At 46.9% G+C, this 26,297-nt stretch overlaps 1 protein-coding gene across 2 annotated transcripts; it reads right to left on the reverse strand.

Moving 5' to 3' along the window:
• Positions 1-1,450: 1,450 nt before the first annotated feature.
• Positions 1,451-22,148, reverse strand: LOC149335284 (uncharacterized). 2 transcript variants are annotated; one of them, XM_089551950.1, is made up of 8 exons: positions 21,841-22,136; positions 17,576-17,800; positions 13,662-13,804; positions 9,872-9,977; positions 8,887-9,041; positions 6,270-6,365; positions 4,921-4,975; positions 1,451-1,862 (listed from the first exon to the last, which is right to left on the reverse strand). In XM_089551950.1, exons 1-8 carry the CDS (start codon positions 21,887-21,889, stop codon positions 1,759-1,761), a joined length of 933 nt encoding a protein of 310 aa, XP_089408076.1. In that variant the 5' UTR covers positions 21,890-22,136; the 3' UTR covers positions 1,451-1,758. The 2 variants fall into 2 exon arrangements, with proteins under 2 accessions (XP_089408076.1, XP_089408077.1); XM_089551951.1 differs by lacking the exon at positions 1,451-1,862 and adding an exon at positions 4,245-4,345 and having other exon boundaries at positions 21,841-22,148.
• Positions 22,149-26,297: the final 4,149 nt, after the last annotated feature.

A 26,297-nucleotide genomic window follows, 5' to 3' on the forward strand; every position in this document is an offset into this window, starting at 1 on the left:
CTACATACGGTAGCAATACTTCCGTCTGCAGTCTCTCCTGAAACCTTAATTTTGAGCGCCTAGAAATCTACGGGAACGTTTCCTTCCCAACGACGCAACAACCATACCTTCTTTCCTTCCTTTGTGCCTAAATACGAGCTTCTGCTTTAAGAACGATAATATCCAGCGTCCAGGAGAAAAATAGGGCACGTTGAGCTTTTCAGGGTGATTATGCTACATAGCATTCGTTTTCGGTTTATTATGAGCCGGTAGTCATGATTATGTGCCGGACAAATATTAAACTTAAATATTCCACCGGCAAAGGTAACACTAAATATAGAGGTTCTAGTTGATCGGCGAAACAACGACACTAAATAAGCATGTGTTTGTGTGTTCAAAGAGCACAGGAAACAGCAAAGAAAAGCGTAGTTCATGGAATGTTGGAAGAGCACACTGACCACTCGCTGCAGAAGCAGTCTTGCGCAGTTCATAACCAAGGTAAAACTTTTGGAGTCCCTTAATTTTGCTAAGGGCGGAATTTATAAAATAGTCAGTAAAACAATCGTTAAGCAGAAGGAAAGAGTACACTGAAAAAAGGACAACATTAGGAAGGAAGGAGGTGCGATTAACTGTCTCAATACGGATGACCAATAGAAGAGCGTCGCAAGGAAAGGATGTAGGAAGACAAGCAGGGGAAACGAACTTGAGCTCTGGAACGCGGAGTAGAATTTCCCCATATGTCCCGCCCTGCAGACGGCCCTGCCTGTATTACTGAAAACAAACCGGGCTGAGTAGCTCGATGTGCTTCTTTGTGTGACGCCGCAATCAAGTCACAAAGGTCAGTGGCTGAACTTCGAACTACACTGAATGACAACGTTCAGGAAACACATTCGTGAAACATCAATCAAAGACAATCTTTGTTCACGAACCACGAACTGGACGTACGATGACACACAGGTCTCTGGGAGCAAGAAGTGTTCAGCACTCGGAGCACCGTGCACGGCCCGTCTACATGCATGATCGACCTACACTGTTAAGGCGAAAGCCTTTTTGGCTCATGCTCGCGGTGTCCGTCCGTGCGCTGGAATCGGGCCAGCTGTGACCTCTCCTCCTCGCAGCGGCGCAACCTCTTCCCCTCCTTAACAACCGGCGCACCGGTGGGGGCGCAGCTGTACATAGCAACTATGACGTCACACAGTAGCGGTAGAACGGGCTCGCGCGCGTCGGCGGTGGCAGCTGCACCGCCGCTCCTTCGCCAGACGTCTCGTTGCAGTCGAGTGAGTGAGACGCATGGCTCTGAAGCGGCCCAGTGATTCCGCGCCAAACGGTTCGGGGAAGCAGCAGTGGCTTGACCACAAGGCTTTAGCCCAGCACACTTTAGAATTTCCAAAGTGTCTTCGGTATATTTTTTTACCGAAAGTGCGATAGTTACTGCGCCTTCCCTTTGATCGTAATCTCCTCTTCACCGGGCGCGTGATCATTGTTACCTTTATTTCAGGGTCACCAGAAGATATAATCAGAACTAAAATAAACAATGGCCAACATTATGCTTGATTTATGGTGAAGCAGAACTCTGCATGTTTGAGTAATTTGCGTCTAAGTGACAAGAGCCGGCAGGAGAACCTATAGCTCAAAACCTTTTTTGAAACACATAAACCTAAAAAAAATCCAGGGTTGTCGTTTAGGAACAATCAGTGGGGTCAGTAATCTCGCATATGAGCACCGCTGGAGTCTGGCGTAAAGTGCTCCGTCGGCTTGTCATCGTTGCTGCTTGGTGGTTCAGCCGCCGAGGCTGGAGATGATCCTACTGCGGCGGCGAGTCCACCAAGACACCCCGATGATGACGGCCAGGATTCCCAGGGTAGCTCCAATGCCTGCGAGAACTGCGATGGAAACCGAGTGAGTTAAGCCCCACCTCGATGGACACTTCCGAGGCGTACACGCGAAGCGCCTACGCGCACGGGCGTACGCTGGAGCCTGTCTGCGCATGCGCAAGGCGCGACGCGCGAGCAGGCGCGAGCGGGGCGCAGATATGTGTGCATGTCAGATATCGGCGCCTGCGCACGGGCGCTCGCGCGCGCGTCGGAAGCGGGGTCCGGTTTACAACAATGGGAGGACCGCGGGAGTCTCTTTTCCAGCGTTGTCCTGTGTACTTCTCCTTGTGAATGCGTCCTTTTCGCTGGTTTTCTACGTACGTCTCTGTGACTCTTTTATTCATGGCTTGAGCCTCTTTCGGGTTCCCCGAACTTTTCTTCGCGGTTTAATTGGTCCTTTCAGCGCCCCCCAACCCCTTTTCTTCACGGCTTGACATTTTTTCAGTCGGCTCGCGAGGGGGAGCGAGCCAGCACCAGGGACATGGAGGGACATGCCACTTTCCGACGTCCGTCGCGGCGCGTGCTGGGCGCGCAGGCGCTCCGCCCGTACGCCTCGGAAGTGTCCATCGAGGTGGGGCTATATGCACAACACAATAAGTAAGACTGTTATGCACCGCTTCTAGGACAAGCACATATTCTCTCAGCGAGTTCGAGATACTTCATCTCCGAACACAAGATAAAATGGGCAGGCAATGATAGAATAGGTTTGGGGTTGTCCACGAAACTCGTTCGTATAGGCACCGTTTTCGGAGATGGAAGATACTCTGCCGCATTCTTGAGCAACCATAAAGGTACGAAAAATCCCACACCCTGGCAAGCGTACGCGGACGTTGTGTTGTCACATCTAAATGTTCCTACATGAAATTATCACCTGTCATCAGGCCATACTAGAGGAAAAGGGCGACAATCACATCTCCCAACCTGTCTAATCCAGACTTCAGAGTGCTGAACATGGTGGTACGTAATACGTTACCGCTTTCCGTGATAGTACAGTGACAAAAAAGCGGCCTTGGTTGTGCGCAGTTAGTTTGGTCGCCGACGGCGCATGCGCAGTGGAATCCCTACATGCATTATATCTGCCAGGCTTTAAAGTTACAAACTAAATCAAACCTTCTATGCGAGACCATCTTACATAACTGCCACAACTCTACCGATTTCATAACAACCCTGTGGCGTAAATAAGGGGTGGTGACGTATCGATGAAAAAAAAATGTTTTGACGTTGTAGTTCGATTCAGAAACTGGTTGATCAAATTTTTATGCTGAAGGCATTGTACTGATAATGCACAGCTGACTTAAAGTCATTCACCGCTTCACAAAAGTGCCATGCACAAAAAGCTCACCACACAAAGCATGTGCAATAATTGTCTTAACTAGGAGGAGCAGCTGCCGTCTCAGCCTACCGCAGGAAGAAAACCTTTCCCCATTTCATTAAAGGAGTAGCCGGCATATAGCTCTTACCATCATCACTCCACATGGTGCTGCCTGTGGCAAAAATTCTGTTCACTCGGTATTGACTGCATCACCTTTTGCCGGTTTCTATTATTCGAACATATTTCTAGTTGGGCATGTTACACACCACTGCAGACCTAATAAAATTATCTAAAACCGAAAGGGCGTAAGTCATTTGTTAAGTTTTGCCGTTAATGCACCGCAATTCTTTTCATTTGAGAAGAAATAGCAAGCATTTGATTTTGTTTGCGTGCCGTATCCATTCCAAAGAGCTCTACCGGACGTTATTCACTCAGAATTTCTCTTTACGAACTCGTTTCAAACATATCAAAACTCTTAAGCAATCCTTGGTGAACCGTTTGAATAGGTTAGCAGCCAAATGTTCGTTACATCCAAGGTTTGCACACTAAATTTCATTACATCCGAGGTGCTACACTTAGGGTTGGCTATATCCGGGTTCAGCACATTAATTTCATTACACCTGAGGTCCAGACACGAAAGTTCGTTGTATCCGAGGTGGCATGGTTAGGTTCGTTATATCCGACATAACAGACAAAAGTTCGGTGTATCCGAAGTTAACACACGTAAGGTCTTTATATCCAAGGTGGCATAGTAAGGCTCGTTGCATCCGAGGTAATACACTAAGTTCTTATAGGCAGTATACTAATGTTCTTTAGTGACCAGTGGGCAAGCTGTCGCCTACCTGCCTTGGCAGGTGGTCCGCCTGCAACTGGCTGCTAACAGACGGCGGTAGCCATTTCCGCTCGCACAGACCTTCTAATGTTGCCGCATTTATCGAATACAATTAACGCTTCGTTCTCCAAATATTCACGGCTATTTGACTGGCAGGAAATTGTTGGTAATCCGAACGCTTGGGATTATAGAATGTTTAGACCCCGCAGACAATTTCCATGCCCCTCAGCGGCCCTCCACTCACGCAGCGAGCAACTGTGCACTAGTAACCATGACAACCGCTCACGTGGCAGCGTTGAGCGTGCAGATATTTCGGTCCAGCTTGTGCCTTGTACATGCGCGGCTTCACTGCAATTTAACGCGCCATATTTCACTGCTTGTCGTTTGATCTTTTGAGACAGTTTAGCGGAAACCCAGCACTCGTCACAGACGTAAATTGATTTTTTTTATTTTCTAGGGCGTCCTGCAGGGCATTTGTGATCACTGGAGGGCGCAAGCAATTACGTCTCAGCATAGCAACCCCTTTTACCATTTCCAATTATGTTCACTCTATTTCGAACTTCTCGTAATTCGAGCAAACTTTTAGTGCCCTTTATTTCGAGGTACAGAAATCTGACTTAATTACAGTGAGCTAGCTAAGGTATCCGTGGATTTTTTGTTCAGCTGAGAAGAAATGGGGTCGTATTGATAAACTGAGCAACTTCTCTCCAGCTCTTCTGGATGCACACTATTTATGCTGATATCTATTTTAGAGTGCTATGGCCAATATCTTCTACAATGTCGTTAAACGATCAATGCATCCTGTCTGAAACGTAACTGTCCATGCATAAGTCATCCTGTGAGTTTCCTTTCAATGGGTAGAGATGAGGTCGTGACATACACAGAGGCCACCGTGTCTGTATAAAGCACATAAGATCACTGACCTTTAACAGCAATCGACAACTTCGTGGCAGCATCTTCCGGTTTCTGTTGCTCCTCCTGAAAAAAAAAATGAATAGACTGGTAATCATGTCACAAAACTATTATATCGCATTACCTACGAAGTAACGCAGCTCCCAAAGTTCTTTATGAAGGTTCACACCAATCGGATACAAAAATGTTCTGACTGAAATTCTCCAAAGAGGAAAGAATGGTGAAAAATGGCGGTATTGAAGATTGAAGTGGGAATTGTTAGTATTAAGCTGTGTTGCGATTAAAAAAGATTCAGTCACACGAAATGACTTTTCTGGTGCTTGTGAGCGACCAAGGAGAGTGTAAAGAAACAAGCAACGCTAAACATCAACAATATTTTTGCTTGCTTGAACAAGCGAGACATGAAACACATTTTTACTCGCTGCAAACAGAATACTACATCGTGCTGGGCTAGTTGGTAGGACATTGTTGAAACTAGGTTTAGCGCAAAAGATGGACACAGAGTAAGGAAACGTTCCATGTGTGTCGTGTCACTACTTTGTGTCCGTCTTTTGCGGTAAACCTAGTTTGAACAGAATAAAACATGTTATCGCCAACTTGAAATGCATTTGATGGCGGCCGATGGGTGTGCTAGTTTTTTATCTCTTCCTTTGTTACATAACATCTGGAAAAAAAGCATTTCGAGTCTGCGCATGAACAGCCATGGAAAGTATATATTGTTGGGCACGTGCCTAGCCGCGCTGGCACGGTGTAGTCACAAGATAAACGAAGTCACACTAGTAAAATGTTCATTATGCCTGCAGCTCTATTAAGCACCCATTAATAAAACAACCATATCACAGGAAGGTACAGTCAGATCAAGTGCCGTGCAAGTCGAGCTATTTAATTAATACCTCGAAAAAAATAATCCTGTCGTTGTCGTTACAACTGTACGCACACGCATTTGAAAGCAGGTGTCTCAACATTCTTGGGATGTCCTAACAGGTGGTCCCTTCTACCGTGTTACTCAGAAATAAAATGAAGTTTACTGAAGTTCACTCCTCCTTAGAAGGCACAATAAGCAACTCTTCACAGTCTGTGGCACGAACGGAAATGTAGCTTTAGCATGCTGCCTTTGTAGCCGGTATGCTGCACACAAGATAAAGTTCCAGCCGAGGCCTCTGCACTCCGAGTGTGTACCAAAGGATGGAGAACCAAAATCTCAAAATGGTGGTACAGCTATGGATAACAGGGACGGAATCAGGCTGATAATTCGTTGACTTGTGGGCGATAGATATGGTTCTTCCCTTCCCATGCCGGCCAGAGAGAATTTTTCTGTCGGCGATGTACCATTACACATCAGCCACTTCGATCAACTTACATCCATTTTCTTGGGATACTCGTGGTCGCTTACTTTGGTGTCGCCGGCAAGGCCCGAACGCTTGTCATCCTCCGCTTTTTTGCACGAAGACGGCACCTGAAAAGGGGGATCAGCCCGCGTCGATGTGATCTACCTTGCACAGTTGCTCTGCATGCGACAGTACACCTCTGGCAAAAGAGCTCCCATTACATCTTCACATTTGCGATTCCGGAAAGATGTTCAGAAGCATATCTGCGGCATCACTAAAAAACATTTACGGAATAAACGTATCCCTTCGTATCTTTTAAAGAGTTTCACGTTAAAAACCAATTGTAAAATGAGACACGAGAGAAGCCGTTCAGCAATGGTGTGAGGAGCTCGTGGGCCTTAATAAACCTCTGCAGGCTTCGCAGAGAGAGAGCTTCAAAAATAGAGAACTTATTTCAAGAAAGGCTATTTCTACAAAGTACAAGCATTTTTATGCTCATGAACATCTCGAAGTAGGCTTCCTACACTGTATAGAGATTGAATACATAAAAAACAGATCTCATAGTTTCAAATATTGGTTGCAGTGTGAGCGCACGATTGTCAAAAGTCGATTTCTAACCTTCCAAAACTATTCAGAAGTCGCGTCAATTCAATTTGAACGACATCTGCAAATTAATTACGGCTGCAGTATTCATCTGCCCCTTATATGATACGACAGACCATTCAGGGACGAGTGTCTCTTCGGCCTACACTATCCTTCAAAGGTATCCTCGGGCCGAAAGCGAAAAGCGATCCAACACTTTCTCCGTTTCAGTGTCAGCCAGATCAGACGAGTTCATCAAATGACGCCCTCTTCAAGTTCTCTTTCTTACGGTTTCCAATTCGCCAGCCGTAACTGCTTCTCCGTACGGGCGATAACAGGCAGGAAGGTCTGTATACTGAGCTACCTCGGGAGAAATCAGGGAACCAATACCAATGCATTATATCTGGCATGCTTCAAGGGTATTTCTAGGGAAAAAAAAATTTTTAAGGAACGGAAAGTACGCAGTAACTGTCATAATCGCAGTGGTCACCCCAACCACGTCACATCGCACAGCGCACGTGCTCCTTTTGCATTTCGCGTCCATCGAAACCCAACTGCCGCCTCGTTATGAATTCTAAGCCAAGCGAACTTCCTTCATGTAATAGCTAGGGCCCGGAAATTTAGGCACTAAAGAACCCCGAAAGAGGCAGGCATCTAGGCTCTAAAAAATGCCGAAATAGGCGCTGTAAAGCAGAAATAGGCGCTTTGAATAATACTCTTTATTCATAAGTACAAGATTCGCCAGTCAATCACGGAGCGTACACAGTCCTCAACTGAAGCAATAAAGCGCATTCTCAGGTTTTCAAACTTGAAGCGCCTTCGGTTTTCGCTAAGCATAGCTTTGTACTTTGTAAGGCTTTTTCGACGTCAGATGAGGTTAGTGGCGCGAACCTAAAACATGAGTTGATAAGGTGATGTGGCCGTATCGTCTCCGCGTAGAAATTCTCTGATTTGGGAAATTATTTCTAGGCATCTATTTTTTCTACCAATTGTTGCATTTTCGTAGAAGCAGTAGCGCCCTTTACTTCCAGTCCCCGAAGTGCTGCTGGTACTTCTGCCACTACCTTCAATGATTCATCTATTCAGTGCCCAGCCTTTTCCAACTTTGTGATCCTTTCCGTTAGTGTTGAGTAGTTTGCACTAATGTATGTCAGGCCTCTTTCCAAACTCGCCTCTTGGTACACTTCGAGAAAAACATTTCGTTGCACTACGTTCACGCTACACTTCGAGAAAAACGTTCGGCGAGACCCGCGCCTTTTGTGAGTGCATAGGCGCGCTCCTTTCATCATACTTAGACAGATGTCTCAAAATTGAAAAACGGCACCGAGGACCGAAATGCCGGATTTAGGCATTTATAGGCAAAAACTACGGTTAAATAGTAAGTATTTCCTACAAAATGGCAAAAAGGCAGGCAAGTGCAAAAATCCCGCGTTTAGGCATTTATAGGCATGTTTAGGCAAATGCCTGAAGTTCCGGGCCCTAGTAATAGCACATTTGTCCGCGTGGTTCCAAATTTATACCTTCTTCGTTGTTTCTTTTTGCCTCGTGTTTTTGAAAAGAAGTCGCCGTTGTAATTTCTGACAAGATGTGCTCAGGCAACCAGTTTGCACAATGCAGGTAAGAAAAAACTTTGAGATCACCGCGGCGACCCGCACTAAAGCCACGCGAAAGCAAAACGTCCGTATACTATATCGATGTCCGTGACTATTCTGACTTCCATTTACTATATCGACTTCCATGGCTATTTTGACGTCTGAGAGTAATTTTCCCGTTTTGTCGAGTTTAATTAATTACCTATTTACGTCTTATCAACCAGATTTTTCCCACGGCAACATTTTATCACACACTATCTGTCACAATCACTTTCACACATTTATCTTCAGAGGATGACGTAATCGTGCGGACAAAATTTGCAGACACGTTTTTTGGACACTTTTTGCTGACGCGGCATAGCCACATAATGCTTTCGCATTAATAATACTTTACTATAGTCATGATGCAATGACTCCTGTTCCTAGCAGTAGCTGCTACCTCTAATTCTTGCGTGTGAACCCGCCTTGATCTTACCTTGAGGAGAGTATGGTTGAAGACTATGGCAGCATCACTGAAAGAATATACAATTTTCTGGTCTCCGCACTGGACTACGGCCATCGAGGGCAGGAACGGACAACGAGCTTTCCTTGGAGGGTGCTCTTGGCAGTAGTGCGAGATGTCGCTGCGCCCTGTGTGGAGGAGGCATCAGAGGAACCCATTTGCCAGCAGTGCGCCGCACAGGAAAAAGAAACGCTTCGAATAATAAAATTGGCCGTTCTTTTCAACCACGAAATTGTCATAATGCAATAAAAAGAAAAATAGATTCAAAGAAGAATGCCCAAGGAGACCGAAAGTGATAACTGATAAGGAATAACGCGTCAAGAAAGATCAAAACGCTGAGGTAGCGTATGAGTATCGAGCGTTAGCAATATCAAACGAATATTGCGTCATGAGCCATCTTCGGTATATCCGGTACAAATTTTTCGTTATATCTGAATATCTACTTTTTTGGTGTCAACGTATACAGCGCGAGAAGACAAATCGTTTGACGCTACTGCGAATGTCCTACGTCAATTATTTGGCCGTAATGGACGTTGGAAGTTTCACGAAGTCAAAGTTTGGGGAACCAAAGGTGGTCGGTGCGAATCCCTATTTTATACTACGCTTCGATTCGACTAGTAACTAACCTTATGTTGCGTAATGCGCTCAACCGTTTGGTACCACTCCGAACATTCTACGCCAGTTAGGTGGTCCACAATCTGTGTACCAACGGTACCACCCACTGGTCCCACTTGAATGACCTGGTGTTTCATACTAAAGGGACCTTGAGTAATGCTAGTATTAGAGCTATCGCTCCACAAATAACGAATGTCGTATCTTGGCGCAGAGCAAATAACAGCCCGCTAAGAAGGTGTGGATCTGGTTGGACAACTATAGGTTCAAAAACAGCTCATTTTGAATTCCGCAACAGAACCGAAAGCACAGAAGCATCATATATTCAATCAAGGTCTCCACTCACTCCTCCACGTCACGGTATTCTTGCACCACACATGCTTGTCCAGAATGATGACGGTGACAACATTGTCCCATTCTTCTGTATCCTCGGATATCTTGTTGGTTAGCGTCTAAGGAGAGAAAAGACATGGTGTAAGCGAGAGCGGTGTACACTCTGCCCACCTCTGAAATATTAAAGACATTTAAGAATAGGGGAATCAATCTTAGGAGCCCCCTATCCCTGCTGCGTGAGGCGGCGACTTTACAGCGTATACTGGCAGAGCATAAGAACAGGATGTGCGAGTATGTCAGTGGCTCGCACATCCTCTTCTATTCTAACATACTCCATTGAAAAACACTTCCACCATACCACCAAGCAAAGCAAACTCCAAACGAGTTGGACCGTTCCCGCCTTACGTACGGCTGCATTCAGCTATTGCCAACTATTCTAGATCTCACCAGCACGCCCAGTACAAGCTGCGATTGCGGCTTATCCGATGGTCCCACGTCTGCGATGGCAAAGTAGCTGCACGGCCCACCCCGAGGATTGGGAGGAATAGACTTGTACTTAGTTCTGAAGATCTCATACGCCCCTCCCCCCTCCTTCCGTGTGGAGCCCTCACAGCAATTAGCAGTCGAGCACCATAACCACTGAGTCACAGCGGCGGCTTGCCAATAGGGATTGACGAAGGAATTAATGAGCGCGCCACCTCCTCTCTCAGCCGCACGGAAGGCGAAGCGACCACGGCAGACACAGGAGCGCTCGTGCTGTACAGTGGTGAGCAGCCTTGTCTAGAGCGCTCGGGCGGTGCACTTCCTTGCAAACAAATCCAGATTTTGTGGCAGCCTCTAGGGTCCAGCTGCAACGCTTGCACGGAAGTAGCGCCAGATAGCCTCGTAAACAAAGCAGGCACGAAAACTTTGCCCTGTAATGAGGGGCTGCTCTCTAATTTCGGTTTTTGTTACCAAGTGCGCACTGCTCAAGCGCTCTAGACAAGGCTGCTCACCACTGTACATGTGCCCCTCTACTGAAGCCCACCGTGGGTGCACAGCGCCAGCGTAAAAGCCCTTCGCTCTAAAACGTGCCGACGCCGAGCCTAGCGCCGTGGCTTCTCAAGTGAAACGAATGCTAGTTTTTCCATTCTAGAAACATACTGGATACAATTCCGTCGCTCGCCGCGCTTTTTTTTCGTAACTGGTAAATAGGCACCTTCAGCATACCGTGCACCGCGTTACCGTTACCGGCACCAAAGTACCGGCAGCCCGCACACCGCCGGTGAGCACGCGCTGATTGGCCCCGATGCTGCCGGCGCGCGCACAGCTTCCGGGTACATGGCGCATCTAGCGCCATCAAGGCGATTTGCGCATGCGCATTCGCTGCTCGCGGGATCCCGGTACTCGGTTATGTGTCATTAACAAGCCGCTCTGGTCCCTGATTTACTTCATTGAACACAAAACATTTCTCACGTGTTCTTACGGTAAACGAAGTGTTAAAGCGGTTTAACACTTCGCGACTGCTGCTGCGCATTTCCTTACATCTAGTAATTCCTACATGGACACGCAGAGAACAGCCATGAGACGTTTTAGAATGCTAGGAGGCGTCTTACTACCGCATGCCCTACGCTATGGCGATGAAGGTTTCACGATGCGCAACAGGCCCGGCCTGAGTGCACGGTGTGGTTTTTTTTTATTATAGGGGAAGAGCAACGCGTTGAAATGTGATCACGGATGAGCACGCGTCCCACCCGAAGGCGACAAAGGTAGCTTGAGGCACGTGTGACGAGTTGCCATGTGATCGGTTACGGTAAAAACAATCCCAAAGATAAAAAAAATGGCTGAGGCTTAACTTGGTTAAGCCTGGAGAATGCGAAGCATCATCGTGTCGCGTAATTTGGAGGCGCACAACCACAGCGACGGCGCGCGGTGGGCCCCCGTTTCTCCACTGTCGTGACGTCATCGTGTCACGTGGTGTGACGTCATGTATCACGTGATTTGGAGGCGCACAACCACAGCGACGGCGCGAGGTGGGCCCCCGTTTCTCCGCTGTCGTGACGTCATCGGGCCACGTGGTGTGACGTCATGTATCACGTGATTTGGAGGCGCACAACCACAGCGACGGCGCGAGGTGGGCCCCCGTTTCTCCACTGCCGTGACGTCATCGTGTCACGTGGTGTGGCATCATCGTGTCACGTGATTTGGAGGCGCATAACCACGGTGAAGGGCTGAAGTGGTAGCTAAAGTAGTATGCTTCGCATAAAAAAAGAGTCATGAAAGGCGGCGCTCTGAAATGGTAGCCGATTACCTGACATAAGCACTAGCTGGTTCATAAACACAATGATGTCGCCATGCATGAACGTACGACCATTGTGTTAACGTTTTAGCAGCATTAAAATTGGTGATTCAGAGTGTTATAAAGTGCCGGCACGAAACTTGAGGATCTTGTAGCATACCCCGTCTGTGGGGTGCGTTCCGAATGCGTTCGTTAGAGGCTCTGCACGCTGCACGATAGTGTCTCTAGATCTCTGGCCCCCCGCATGGGTGCAGTATTGAGATTGGCGATTTTATGACATTACAAGGCCTCTTTACTGTGCACTAATTGCTACCTCACACTACCGGCTCTGCCCCGGCGTGCCTTCATGTGCGACTGACGAGGGACAAAAAAACGCGCCGAACCTCAGCGAGGAAACCAGGGTACACAGTAGGAAGTTGTGCTCCCTTGTGCATTTATACACTCCATTATTTGGATTTTGTTTGTGTCTATGCGCCTTCGCCAATACCGCGTTTTTTGTGATCAAGGAATGAGCGTCTGGCGCATGTCTTGATATCACCTGGTCGTTGATTTCGGCGAGGAATACCTCCCAGCCATCGACGGAAGGATTTTTTGACAACCCTATTTCCTGCTGAGTAGAGGCTGTGGTGATTTGTGCTTGACTGATTGGGTATGGGATTGAAGGAGAAGAGTGAAAAATATATCCCAGTGTGCGAAACTCACTTCTGGCGACGATACAATGACGTCGCTTCCATGGCCAAGTAAGTTATGCACGTAGGACAAGAGAACTTAGTAGCAAAGGTGATAGACCCTACCGCAACGGCGTCCGTCCTTGCGACTTCGTTCGCGTTTCTTTATATTGGGCATTGTGTTGAAGCAAGTTCATCGACGACCTAAGGCACGAGTGCTGCTCTGTAGGTATCCGACACAAATGCGTTATTCCTATTGTTTTTGGTTTAGATAAAATGTTTCGGGTCTTATTTTTTAGTGGGTTATTCATTTTGCCTCCTGCAGGTTTCTCTAGAGGAGAAGCCACCTCCCGGGCCGGAGGGTGTTCGGAAGGTGCACCGGTACGCCAGGGGCGCTGTAAGGTGGACGCTTCCAATAGACACACAAACCATGATTTTTTCGCCAGACAAGGACTATACTCCTAGTGAGTAAAATAGTTTTACCTAAGTTAGGGAGGAAGAAACCAATGCGCACCGCAACAAACACACCATTGAGCTACAATTATGCTTCCAGGCGAATGAGGTGTTCGTCTGTTTAACCCAATATCCCGAGATCTAATCTCAGTCGCGGTTTCTGCATTTATGCGATGGTGAAAAGCAATATGTATGACGTCAGCGCGCATTAAAGAACCGCTGTTAGTTGAAAACTGGGGCCCTCCACGCGACCTCCCTGACTACCCCCGTGCAGCTTTGGGACGACAAACTCCGCTCCCCTTTCACAAACTAACCCTGCTGCTAGTCCTTCTAGGGGCTGATTTAAATTGCCGAGATAATAAGGGCCTCTTCAAAAGGCAAGGAAAGGGAGAGGGCGCACAAACCTTGTCGCTGCCATTGAAGAAGATTAGCGAATGTGGGTCAAACACGGGGTGCCCGTTCGATTCGCCGGTCACACCTGGGATACACGGGTCATTATTTGTCCACTCTGTAATCTTCTTGATGAACTTGCACTGGTGAGTCTCACCTGCGATAAGATGTTAAGAGTAAATAGGTGCTTGGGCTGCATAATGGAAGGGAACAGGCGTAGTACTTGCTATGTGCGCATGTGTGCCATTGTTATGCATGGTCTTTCTTTTTCATGAAAGTTATTCACCGCCACCACCCATATAGACGTGACGCAGGACAAAAGAGAGAAAATAGAAGATCCCGACACTAGATCTCTTCGTAAACTTGATAAAATATTTCTAGTAGTTTCTTAATGAACGCTGCGACATTCGTTACCTATAGTGTAAATATTTTATATAAAAAAATCTTAGTACTCTAGACTCTAAGCTTTTGGCAAAGTGCGCCAAACCAAATCGCGGTCCTGGCAATGTTTCAGCTCGAGCTGGTCGACTGGGGCATAATCACACCGCTTAAGTATTTATCGGCTTTACAAAAGCTTTCAGGCCGTCATAGAAATTACACGCCATCTCAATTTTCGCTTGCCCTATTTTAGCCGACGGAAGCTTCTCGACGACAAACATTTAGATAGACGACATATCGGTGGAGAAACTTCTAAAGAATGCTTGAACACTTTTTTTGGCATAAAATGAAACATAAAAACATTCGTATCTAATTTTCTTACTGGAAGCGAAGAAGTAACATCACTCAGCCCAAGAGAGCATGCATCTACTCATTCCCAGGCCCTCACGGCCATCATAAACCCAGTTCACTTCGACTACTCGACCTTGCCTATTATACAGACCCTACATAACACAGATCGTCCCATGTACGTACAGGGTCGGTCAAAAGTTCCTAGGCCACAGGTCAGATTTTGAACAGTATAGTCAGGAAGTTACGATATCCCCGAAGCTAAAAAAATATCTGTACGGGATTAAAAGTATCGTTCTAACCTCTGAGAACTTTGATAGTTATATCAGCATCCTAAGTGTCAGGATATGCCGATGAAAAGCAAACCCTGTGACCTGGGAACTTTTGACCAACCCTGTACATCTGCTGTGTATTAAAGGTGCACTGAAGAGGATTCTGAACTTGTCTTTTTGCCGCGGGAACTCGATCTACACGTTCCTAGCATTCTTAGAAACAGTGACTTATTGCCCTGTGTGGCCGATTTCCCCAATTAAATCGATTTAACGTCCGGCTCCCGCCCTTTTTTTTGAATTCTGCCTCGTACGATGGGTGGAGTCGACCAACGCGTGAAGTTCCTTTCAGCCAGCTCCGTGGAGGCTTTGCTTTCACTTTATTTTGTTTTTTAGGTTTCCATGAATAAGTTGTTTCATTCGAAGATAATATAGCCGCAAAATAAGCCCGCAGAAATAAAAATACGCGCGGACTATTTGCTACTACGGACTACTACGTATTACTCCGCCGATGGCAGAGCGGCAAGCCGCCACGGGACTGGGTGAAACGCACTCCACGCGTTGGTCGTCTCCGCCCACCGTACGAGGCAGAATTCAAAAAAGAAGGGCGGGAGCCGGACGTTAACTCGGTTTATTTAGGGAAATTGGCCACACAGGGCAATAAGTCGCAGTTTCTAAGAATGCTAGGAACGTGTAGATAGAGTTCCCCCGGCAAAAAGACAAGTTCAGATTCCTCTTCAGTGCACCTTTAAGCACCCTGACATTTCCCCCAACCCACAACCGAAGTAACATGCTGCCCACTTTCAATGAGCATGCCTAATCCCATGCCCACAAGTATGCATGCCCTCGTGAACATTTTAGTGCGATAGCATCCGCAGAAGTAGCGGCGTGCCTCATGAAATGCGCTGAATGGTCGAGAGAGGTCCGGTGATCTTGTGACGTCATCACAACCTGCCGACCAAGGCAGGTGGCAACCGGCCCACCCTAGCAGGTGGAAATTAACGATTCGTAGGCAGGGGTCGCTTGACCTGGTGACGTCATCACCGCCAGCATCCGGAAGAAAGAAGAAAGACAAGAAAGACAAGCAAGAAAGAGAAGGAAGAAAGAAAAATGGCAGTAAAATCCGGTTAAAAATAGTTCTTGGTTTTGGCTAGCAAAGAATGCACTCATCCGATCCAACCTCATCTGCTCATTCATTTTCCGTGGTCGAAGTGAAGCAGCTGAGTGATGATGAGTGTCTCAAGAGCAACTCCCAAACGCAAAAAAAAGGGACACAGAAACACCGAAGAGAAACAATAGGGATCTCTAATCATATCGCATTCCAAAGGTATATTCAGTGTGCCCAGAGTTTTTCATAGGCCTCAGGTTAGCGCCGAAGATCACTCAGAATGACCAATCGCTGCATATGCAGCGATATCCACAGAATACTCAGGTCCCATAGTCACTGCTAAGGAGTTACCAACGAGTGTTGCACTCATTTCACAGCACTACCAACCCCATTTAACTGTTACTCGCATAGCTAAGGCACTGGAGATTTTATTGCGAAAGCAATACTATTTGCACTTTCAGCCCGTCGCGTAGCGAGGCCGGTAGCTACCATATTAGCATATTGTATTGTATAGAGGCTTATCGCATTGTAAAGAAAGCTGAAAATTGTATCAGCACTCCTTCCCTGACCTTATCACGCAAGGAAATTGCTTACCTTGATGCCTGTTCACGCTAAACACACTTGTGATAAAGCTGATTCATTGCTTGGTTTATAATTTGTTTCCGCCCTCTCTGTATATGTATGTATGTGTTTTTTCCCGAGTAAAGAACTAGTTGATGTCAAGCGTTTGTCCTGCGTGCTTCTTCTTGTCCCTGTCTTTTTATTGCGCTTTGCTAAGTTCAACATGTATTACCAACTCGCCCAACTTTCTGCATTGCTTGTATTGTATTGTATTGTATCACCACAAGTCTAACCACAAGCACCACCACCAGCTACACTACCAGCTGAACCATGGCGTAGCTACGTATATTAAGGCGGAAGCCTTTAATGCCTCATCGTTGTAAGCAGCAGTTGTCAAATGTCACGCTTTTCAATTGGTCGAAACGGTCGTGACGTCACAGTGCTCGAATTTCAAACGGGGCTAATTGTACTTTGGCTACTAACCATGCAACCAATTAAAGGGATCGTATAGTGATGCTCCAAGTAAGTGGGACTGAGTTTAGTTAATTGCTTTCTTAACCAATTAGCCTAATTACCCTTTCTAGTCAGACCAGATAAATAAATAAAACCGAGTAGGAAATTGGCCGAGCTCTGGAATCGAATCCCGGTCTCCGGAGTGGGAGACGAGCACGCTACCACTCCGCCATGCCAGCTCTTTTTTTTTATTAATTGGCTCCGCCATGCCAGCTCGATGGTTTGGAATGAACAAAGGCGCGTCTAGTGAATACGGTGTCTGCGTCCACTACCATCTTCCTCCCTTCCCGTTACGGCGAGGTTTAGGTGTCTACCGAGATATGAGAGACATATAGATTTCCTTTCCTCAAAAACCAATTTACCGACGAGCAAGGCGTAGAACCGAACGGGCGATGGCGTTTTATGGACTCCCTGGCAGCGTTGCAAGACGCTGTCGCGTTCCGCTTTTAGAGGCGAAGCTTAACATCTTAACCACACATCAGTGACACAAGCAGCAACACTGCGCTTAAGGCTTTCGCCTCACCGCACTTCAGGTCAACAAAGTGCCCCCCTGAATTTTGCTTTCGCAATTACCGGGCTTAACCAAGCTAAGCTACAGCCATTTTTATTTTTAGGGGTTTCGCACCACCTTCGAAAGACGTTTTCACGTTTTGGCCTGCACGATATAGGTGTACGGTTGTTAGGCAGAAAGCTTGAATTCTCTATTGACATCAAAACCTCAGTCTCATGTTTTTGCTCGCGCACAGCTCACCGTCGATCTCGTAGAGCACGTTGTTATCGATGTCGTACACCCTGGTCCAGTTGGTGTTCTCCGTATGACCAGAGACATAGAGGCGGTTGCGTGGGGGGTCCTCCTCACTCATGTAGGCAATTGTGGAGAAGATGACAGCATTGTGAAACTGTGCCCTGCATTCCATGTTGAACTTGAAGATGCGCGGCAACTGCGGCGCCTTCGGATGATGCTGCTGGTACGGGGCTGCGAAAAGGAAAACAAACTCAACTGATACACCATGTGTGGCGCCAAGTACACATTGTGATAAAGTGCACGCGAGCAGTTTATTTCACAAGACCACGTTCATGTAATCGTAGTTGTTTGGTGCTGCAGGTTTTCCACCTAAAAAAGAACAGTGAAAAAACAAATACCGGTGAGAAAACAAAAAGAAAGAAGGCTATGACTGCAGAAAAAGAAAGATGTCGACGGTCAGTTGGCAGACAATGACAATTCTAGCTACAGGCAGAGGCGATAGGGAGAAGGGGGGGGGGGCAAAAAATGCACTTATGATGACTACAGTGTCAGCCGAAGAGATTTTCACATATAAAAATAAGGCGGGCAGGATAACAATGCAAACAAGCACACCTTACCGAGAGGCTGCGTTCAGCGGAACTTTGACGGTTTCTCTGGACATTGTGAACATCGGCTTTATTAGAACTACTGCACCTTATTTGTGTTTAAGCATTTCCTAGAGACCAAAGTATGTCAATGACACTTCAGAGATTCGGGGAATATTTTTTATTCGCGCCAGAGAACGAGACTGCACCGTACAAAAATGAGCGAGCACGGTTGTCTGTTTCCCATAGTCTCGTGTTCCCGTGAGTTTAAGAAGTGCAAGTTATGATATGTATGAATACTTAAGATAACGTTTATATAGTCTAGTGTGGCCTTTTCCCTCCTCTATTAAGCCTTTAGCAGAGCAGAATAAATAATAAATAATAATAAATAATAAAAACTTTATTCACACCAAAGAAACAATACAAGACGCGGACGCGCCAAAGCCTCAATTGGGCTTGTAGGGCGCCGTCCGGCAGCAGCAACAACCTCTGTTACCAAATCAATTCTTTGTTTTGTGTACATTAAAAAAAGAAAGATGTCTGCATCGTCATGATGGCATTTATGCCCATAAAATGTATGTCCACTGGGTGAAGATAAAAATGGCTAAGTTCAGAGAGGACTACAAATAACGGTATCAGAGCAACTAGTGCCTCCATCATTTCCAAGCCCTGATGTGCAAAAAAGAATAAAAATAAAAAACTGAAACTACGTCGTCATATGAACGATGGCACAAACTCGGTCGTTCGACAGGTTGTTAAAGTACTGGATATATTAAAACTACTGCTAAAGTGCGTAATTAGGTAAGAAAAGACATCAACAGTACGTCAGCGAACTAAATTTCTACAGACAGATGGCGCAGCTATCTCTGTGTCTGCCGGGGCCAGGGAGGGCGAGCGGGAGAACTGTGCACGGCCGGACTATCCTGGTGGTTTCTACGCAAGCGGCGCTGACCGCCACCGCTGCCGCCTCGCTATCAGAAATTGTTATCAAGTGGAGTTTGACGACGTCAGAAGAATAAGCCAAATATAGCGATGATCGGGAGCACTTGTGAACGTCTTGTGTGGGCCGCAAACAGACGCGATCAGATAACACTGCGTTAGAGATTGTGGAACTATCGGTAGGTATACGCTCAGAAACACTATCGCATGTGTTTGTGAGCATATATCAACCTACTTTTACCAGCATAGTGAAGGATCAAACGACGTGCAAAAACCAAGCCTAGTTACAGGAATGGAAAAGGCACAGTTTGCTTTCCAGGCAGCGTAATACCAATGTTACATTGGCAGGTTCAATTGTCGTTCGGTCTAGCGCCAGTTTCGTTTTCCGACTTAAACCGGATAGAGTGGCAATCGGCTGCAGCTATACAGCACGTCGCGCGTAGCTCAGTTCACCATAGGAATCACTTTGACACACCATGTCGTGGTGATTTATAAATAATAAAGTGTTTCTTTTTTGGTAATCGTGTGCTTTATTGATTCTATTCATTTTATCATAGTGTTTCAATCTCTGCGCAACTTTTGTGCGTTTGGTTTACTGCATCTGAACACCACACAGAGCCAAGACAATCCAGCAGAGAAACCGCAGCGCTGGCCTATTGGCATGAGCGTTCGCCTCGCACGAGGAAGGAGCGGGGTTCGACGCCAGTGACGCCGGGTACCCGGCGGTGATACAATGAGGATACAGCCCAAGAACGAATCTACAAATTCCCCTAGAGTAATTTCACCAGCCAATGACGTCGACCGATTCTTCCCCTAGACCGATACTCTGAGACCTACTAGTGTAAAAGATCGGGGGTAGCAGACGAACGGAGAATAACCAGGCTTAAACAGATAAACTACGACGCAACGAAAATCGGTGGACGCCATTGGATGGAGTTCCTTCTTTGAGGGGCATCTACAGCTTCGTTATTGAGTTGTATCTGACTATAGCCAGGACAACAACCTCTCACTTGATTTGAGAACATATGGCACTGGGCAATGCCGCCGACTCGGTGGATGCAACCGTTTCACTGACCGCGATATTGTCAGTCGACCGGTTCAACTGTGGCCACCGACCTCAGTCGAACTTGAACTGCCGCTAAGATGTCAACGGCAGTTGGCCCCGCCGTTTAACACCGCTAACTGCGGTTCATTTCCACTGACGGTCAACTAAACTGCGTTGAAAATGGCTGTGCAACAGGTTTTTAAGGATACCTCACAGGATGAGGACAAAACACGAAGTGGTAACCGCACAAGTATCGCACACACATAAAATCCAATCGAATTTTTCGCTGGCAGGAGACATCTGTTTCTGCAAAAATATCTCTCTTTGAACTGGCATCTCTATTTACTGCCATAGAATACTGTATCATGTCCAAAAGTCTGGTACAAAAATTTCGAAGATTGGAAATTTATCAGATACTGTTACTGAAATACTGGAGGTAATTGTCTATTCTTATGATATGCTGCAAAATCATTCTTTTAAAGTGTTTCCATCGATCGCATCGAACAGTTGAGACTGCCATAGAAAACCAATAAGGAACGCTTTTGACGATCGCGAAAACGTTAATAGCAAAAAAAAATGCAAGACTGCCGTAGGGTGATCTGCGGATATATTGACTGTTATAGTGAAATCTTACATTATATGAAAAAAAAATGTATTCATAAATAATTTCGTGCACAAAAATGCTTTACGCCGCCGCGGTGGCTCAGTGGCTATGGTGCTTGGCTGCTGACCCGAAAGACGCGGGTTCGATCCCGGCTGCGGCGGTTGAATTTCTTTGGAGGAGAAATTCGAGGCCCGTGTACTGTGCGATGTCAGTGCACGTTAAAGAACCCCAGGTGGTCGAAATTTCCGGAGCCCTCCACTACGGCGTCTCTCATAGCCTCAGTCGCTTTGGGACGTTAAACCCCATAAACCAAACCAAACCAAACCAAAAATGCTTTTCCCCAGAATTGTTCGTCATGACACGCTATTTAGAAAAAAAGAAATGGCTATTTAAATACACATTTAAGAGTGACACCTCCATTACAGTATCTTTGTCGAACAGGAAGAGATTGGAAGGCCCTACACAATTATCGTGCGCGCAGGCGTCGCCTCGGCAATTTTCACTTTCAAGTTGGCAGTTATCATTCGCGATGCAGGCGTTGCACTTTGTGTCACATTATCTTCCTTCTCGTTACTTCCTCTTTGCGCAGATGCAAGTCACATATCACCTTGAATAATAGAACCCTACAGATTTTCTTCACGCCACAGTCCCTATTACTGAAGCACTGCACTTTGTTTACGATTTATTTTTGTTTTCCTGAGCAAGTTGTGAAAACTCTATCTTCGAACTATGTTCGAACTATGTTCGAAGATGTCTTTCTTCGAACTATGAACTTTGAGAATGTTTGCCTCACCTACTGAGTAGCTACAGCTGCCACCACCTTCCTCGGGCTAGCCCAATACACAAAAGCAAACAAGTGAAATAGGTACGTAAAATAAGAGGGCCTTCATAGCACCAATTGCTTAGGTGATGTTGCCTCAAGTTTAGAAACATTCGCCTGACTCGACTGCGTGGGCTTGTTAATCGACAGTAGGTAAATTACAGTGAAGTTACTCGTACAGTGGAAAAAACGTGATGTATTAAGTTCTCAGAGAACAGTTGAGGTGCTCATTAAACAGGCTCGCGGAGCACTAAGACAGGCAACAACCATAAGAGGTACCTGCTAAAAGAAGCAGCAGGAAAAGTCGTAGACGAAAATCTTGCGCCATCTTGTCTTCGCTCGTAGTTGTAGTGCCGGCGGTAAAAAATCCGAGCTGTGGCCTCCACTTCACTAAACTAGCACTAAGGTTGCATAAATGCTGCTAGTGTGCAATGAAGTCCAGGTAAGTACAGTAAGGCGGCACTAAGTAATCGCAACTAGATGTGCCGCCTCCTATGAGGCATAGCGCTTTCAATCCGCCATGAAAACCGAGCGCCCCCTAAAGAATAGTAACTAATAATACTAAGTACTACCACTCTACCTAAGCTAGCTTTATATGTGCAAAGTTTTTCTACATCGCTGCTCGTAAAAAATTAAGATATGGTAGTGCTGGCGGTTTTGTTTTTCACACGCATGGCTGGAGGACATCAGGTGTAACATATCTTCGCTACGCTAACAGATAGCGCCACAGGTACTGATGTGTGCTGCTTGGAGGCAAAGTGCGGCTTTTTTCAAATAAAGATATAGACAGTTGGCACGGCGAAATATTCCTGGTACTGCACACAAACCAGCAGGTACGCAGAGGCTAACACATGTCCTGCTGTAATCTGTGCAACCGACGTCCAGAAAAGCGCCAACCGGAGTGAGGACGGATGCACTAAAACGTGTGTCTGAAGAAATGCGAATTTTCTTGAACTTTTTAAATAATATTTTCGCTGTACATGCAAGACTGCAGAACGAATCCGCTCCGATAAAATTCACAAATCCTGGGCAACGGCAATGAGACGATTCCATAAACTCAAAGCTCTCGCGCATTCTACGATCTGCTGTGAACAGTGCACAGTTGGGCTGGTCTGCGGATCACCATTTCTTGTATTTTGCGGCTTCTGTGACTAGTTGTTTCAGTTCAAAGATTGTGGACGTGGCAGCCGATGGTCTCCAGTTTCCGGCAAAGCAATGAATGCGAAGTTTATTTTTTTTTTTTAGATTGCTGTATCCCTGCAAAAATGAACAGATAATTGTATATCCTGCAATATAAACAACCTTACCCCAAGAATTGTTATAAACATGACATTTCTATGCAGCTGCAGCCGTACGCTGCATGATGCAGCACTTTTCGCAGCGGCCGCACCAGGACAAATTTTGTCTTTTTCGGCCAGGATTTTACAGAGATACCTCTCAAAAGCCGGACTCTTGTTTATGCCATGGGGCAAAGATCTTGGCCAGCTTTTTTACGCCCGTTTGGAGCTTCTGAACTGCCAATTTGTTCCTGAAGACAAGAAATAAGAGTTAGCTGTGAAGAAGCTAATAAATATGGAAATCTGGAGAACAGCAAAAACAGCAGAATAGGCCATGCGGATGTCCAACAGCCCATAGTTGGTTTCGGTGTGCTAGGGCCCTGCCTCGCATAAACGTTTGACCTTGAGTGAAAAAATACGGCGTGTCCTAGCCGTCTGAAACCAAATGAGGGTTGTTTAGAGTCGCCTGACCTAGTCTGCAGTATTTTTTTCGTTCTTCAAGGTTGACTAAATTAGTCAAGCTTAATTAACTAACTTTTTAATCATTTACTTGAGGAACAAAGTGTCAATGGGAAAGTTGTAGATCGCTTTGAGAAACATCTCACTGAGACATTCGCAGTAAAGTAATATTTACGTAAAGTAGTTTTTTTACCGGCCTTTAACCATAGCCCACACAATAAGGAATAGCTTCCACATGACAACTGTGCCACTTCAACGTCCCAAGACGCGCCTTAAGGAATAAAATTCGTTTTTTCTGAAGTCCTCTCCTCGATGAGACTTTGGGTGCACATTGGGGCAGAGAAGTGAGCGAGCAGCTGGTCACGTGAGAACTTTCTTTAAAGGTCAATAAATGACGCTGTGTAAATCGTAACTTGACGGAAACAGCACTACTAGCGGTTTTTCGAGGTGATCTAAAACTTTTGGATTGACACTTTCTTCCTGAAGTCAATAATTAAAAACTTAGCTAATTAAGCTCAACTAATTAATTAACTTTGAAGAGCGAAAAAAATACTCAAGACTAGGCCACGCAACTATGAACAACCGTCAGTTGGTTTCACTGGACTGGGACACTTCGCCTTTTTAAAAGTTTGGTTACATTTAACTGGGACACCCGGAATATATATATATATATATATATATATATATATATATATATATATATATATATATATATATATATATATATTGAAGAGGGGTTTATTGGCAAGTTCGAAGGACTGGCAGCGAAACGGTGGCACAGGCTGTTCGAGTAGCGGCGGCACCAGAACAGAATCAAGAGCGAGCTCGAGCTCTCCACGCGCACGGCCGCCGGAATCGGAGGACGCACAAATCGCTTCGTCGTCGTTGGTGCTGGCGCTCTGCCTTCTTCATTGCAACTGCCCCGGCGAAAACAGGGAGCCATCCTGGCGACTCAGGGCGAGCAGATGACGACAGGGTCGTAGTACGGTTTTAGCCGGCTCACGTGAACAATTTCGCGGCCGCGACGGCGGGTGGTCCGAGGAAGGCGTGACCGGTTCGACTATGTAGTTCACAGGTGAAGTGCGCTGCACGACACGGTAGGGACCGAGGTACTTAGCCGCAAACTTGGATGCAGCCGGCACAGACAGCCAGACGAGCGAGTCAGTTGGAAAGTCATGGGTGGGCTTGCCTTGGTCAGTCTCAGATTTGCGGAGGCTTTGAGTGGCGGATGTCAACGAGCGAGCCAGCTGGCGGCACTGCTCGGCATGACGGGCAGCGTCGGAGAAAAAGGTGCATTCAGAACTGTCAGGGTTGTAAGGAAGGATAGTATCCATAAGACAGGAAGGTTCACGGCCGTATAAAAGAAAGTAAGGAGAAAATCCGGTGGTGGCCTGGGAAGCAGTATTGTATGCATAAGTTACGAATGGTAGGACTTGATCCCAATTAGTGGCGTCAGAGGAAATATACATGGCGAGCATGTCACCAAGAGTCCGGTTGAATCTTTCAGTGAGGCCGCTCGTTTGGGGATGATAGGCGGTGGTCGTGCGATGAACGGTGTGGCACGCAGCCAGAACCTCGTGAACGACTTCGGATAAGAAAACGCGGCCGCGATCGCTGAGTAGTTCCCGAGGGGCCCCGTGGCGTAGGACGAAGTGATGAAGGAAAAAGGATGCGACGTCGCGAGCAGTAGCCGAGGGCAGGGCGGCCGTCTCCGCGTATCTTGTGAGGTGGTCCACGGCTACGATAATCCAGCGATTCCCGGCAGGCGTGCACGGGAGCGGACCATACAGGTCGATGCCCACGCGATCGAAGGGACGAGCTGGGCAAGGCAATGGCTGCAACGGGCCGGCGGAAAGACGGGGAGGTGACTTCCGCTGCTGACAGGCGGTGCACGAGCGTATATAGCGGCGGACAAAAGTGTACATTCCGCGCCAGTAGTATCGCTGACGCAGACGCTCGTAGGTTTTCAGCAATCCAGCATGTGCACATTGTGTGTCGGCATGGTGATGCATACAAACATCAGAGCGAAGGATCGGTGGTGAAGTCAGAAGACGACGGAGCGTATTGAAAGCATCGTCGCAGGTTGAGTTCCAAGCAGATAGCTTGGTGGGACCATTCAAAAGCTTTGTAAGCGGCGCAATGAGAGGCGAAGTTGCGCACAAAACGGCGGAAATACGAGCACAGGCCTACGAAGCTTCGCAGCTCTTTAACAGAAGTCGGCTTGGGAAAGTGCGTGACAGCACGTAGCTTCTCTGGATCGGGCAGGACGCCATCCTTGGAGACAACGTGGCCGAGTATGGTCAGCTGGCGGGCGCCAAATCGGCATTTCTTTAGGTTCAGTTGGAGACCGGCGCCGGTGAGACAGGTCAGTACCCTGTGCAACCGCGTGAGATGAGTCGGAAAATCGGGCGAAAAAACGACAACATCGTCTAGGTAGCATAGGCAAATATTCCACTTTAGTCCACGCAAGATATTGTCCATCAATCTCTCAAACGTAGCGGGAGCGTTGCAGAGTCCGAATGGCATGACGGTAAACTCATAAAGGCCGTCAGGTGTGACGAAACCGGTTTTAGGGCGGTCAGACTCAGCCATGGGCACTTGGCAATAGCCGGATCGGAGATCCAAGGAAGAGAAGAACTCGGCTCCTTGCAAACAGTCGAGGGCGTCGTCAATACGTGGTAGCGGGTAGACGTCCTTGCGCGTAATTTTGTTCAGGCGGCGGTAGTCAACGCAAAATCGAATCGAACCATCCTTCTTTTTGACCAGCACGACGGGAGACGACCACGGACTAGAAGAGGGCTGAATAACGCCGCGCTGCAGCATGTCGTCAACCTGCTCAGCGATGACGCGGCGCTCCGGAGGCGACACACGATAGGGCCGCTGGCGTAGAGGGGCATGGGTTCCGGTGTCGATGTGGTGGACGATAGTGGTCGCGCGGCCCAGGGAAGTTGTCTGGTGGTCGAATGATGAGCGGAACTTGTTAAGCAGGGCGAGGAGCTG

The sequence above is a fragment of the Amblyomma mixtum genome, chromosome 7, assembly GCF_055824585.1.
Source record: "Amblyomma mixtum isolate Tamu chromosome 7, ASM5582458v1, whole genome shotgun sequence".
NCBI lineage: Eukaryota > Metazoa > Arthropoda > Arachnida > Ixodida > Ixodidae > Amblyomma > Amblyomma mixtum.

Bases quoted from the DNA above. Each gene is read 5' to 3' on its own strand.
- LOC149335284 (XM_089551950.1), bottom strand. From the start codon at position 21,889: ATGGCGCAAGATTTTCGTCTACGACTTTTCCTGCTGCTTCTTTTAGCA. The intron at 17,801-21,840 runs GTACCTCTTATG...TCCTTTTCGCAG, and splicing joins CCTGCTGCTTCTTTTAGCAG to CCCCGTACCAGCAGCATCAT. The intron at 1,863-4,920 runs GTCAGTGATCTT...TTTCCATCGCAG, and splicing joins GTTGTCGATTGCTGTTAAAG to TTCTCGCAGGCATTGGAGCT.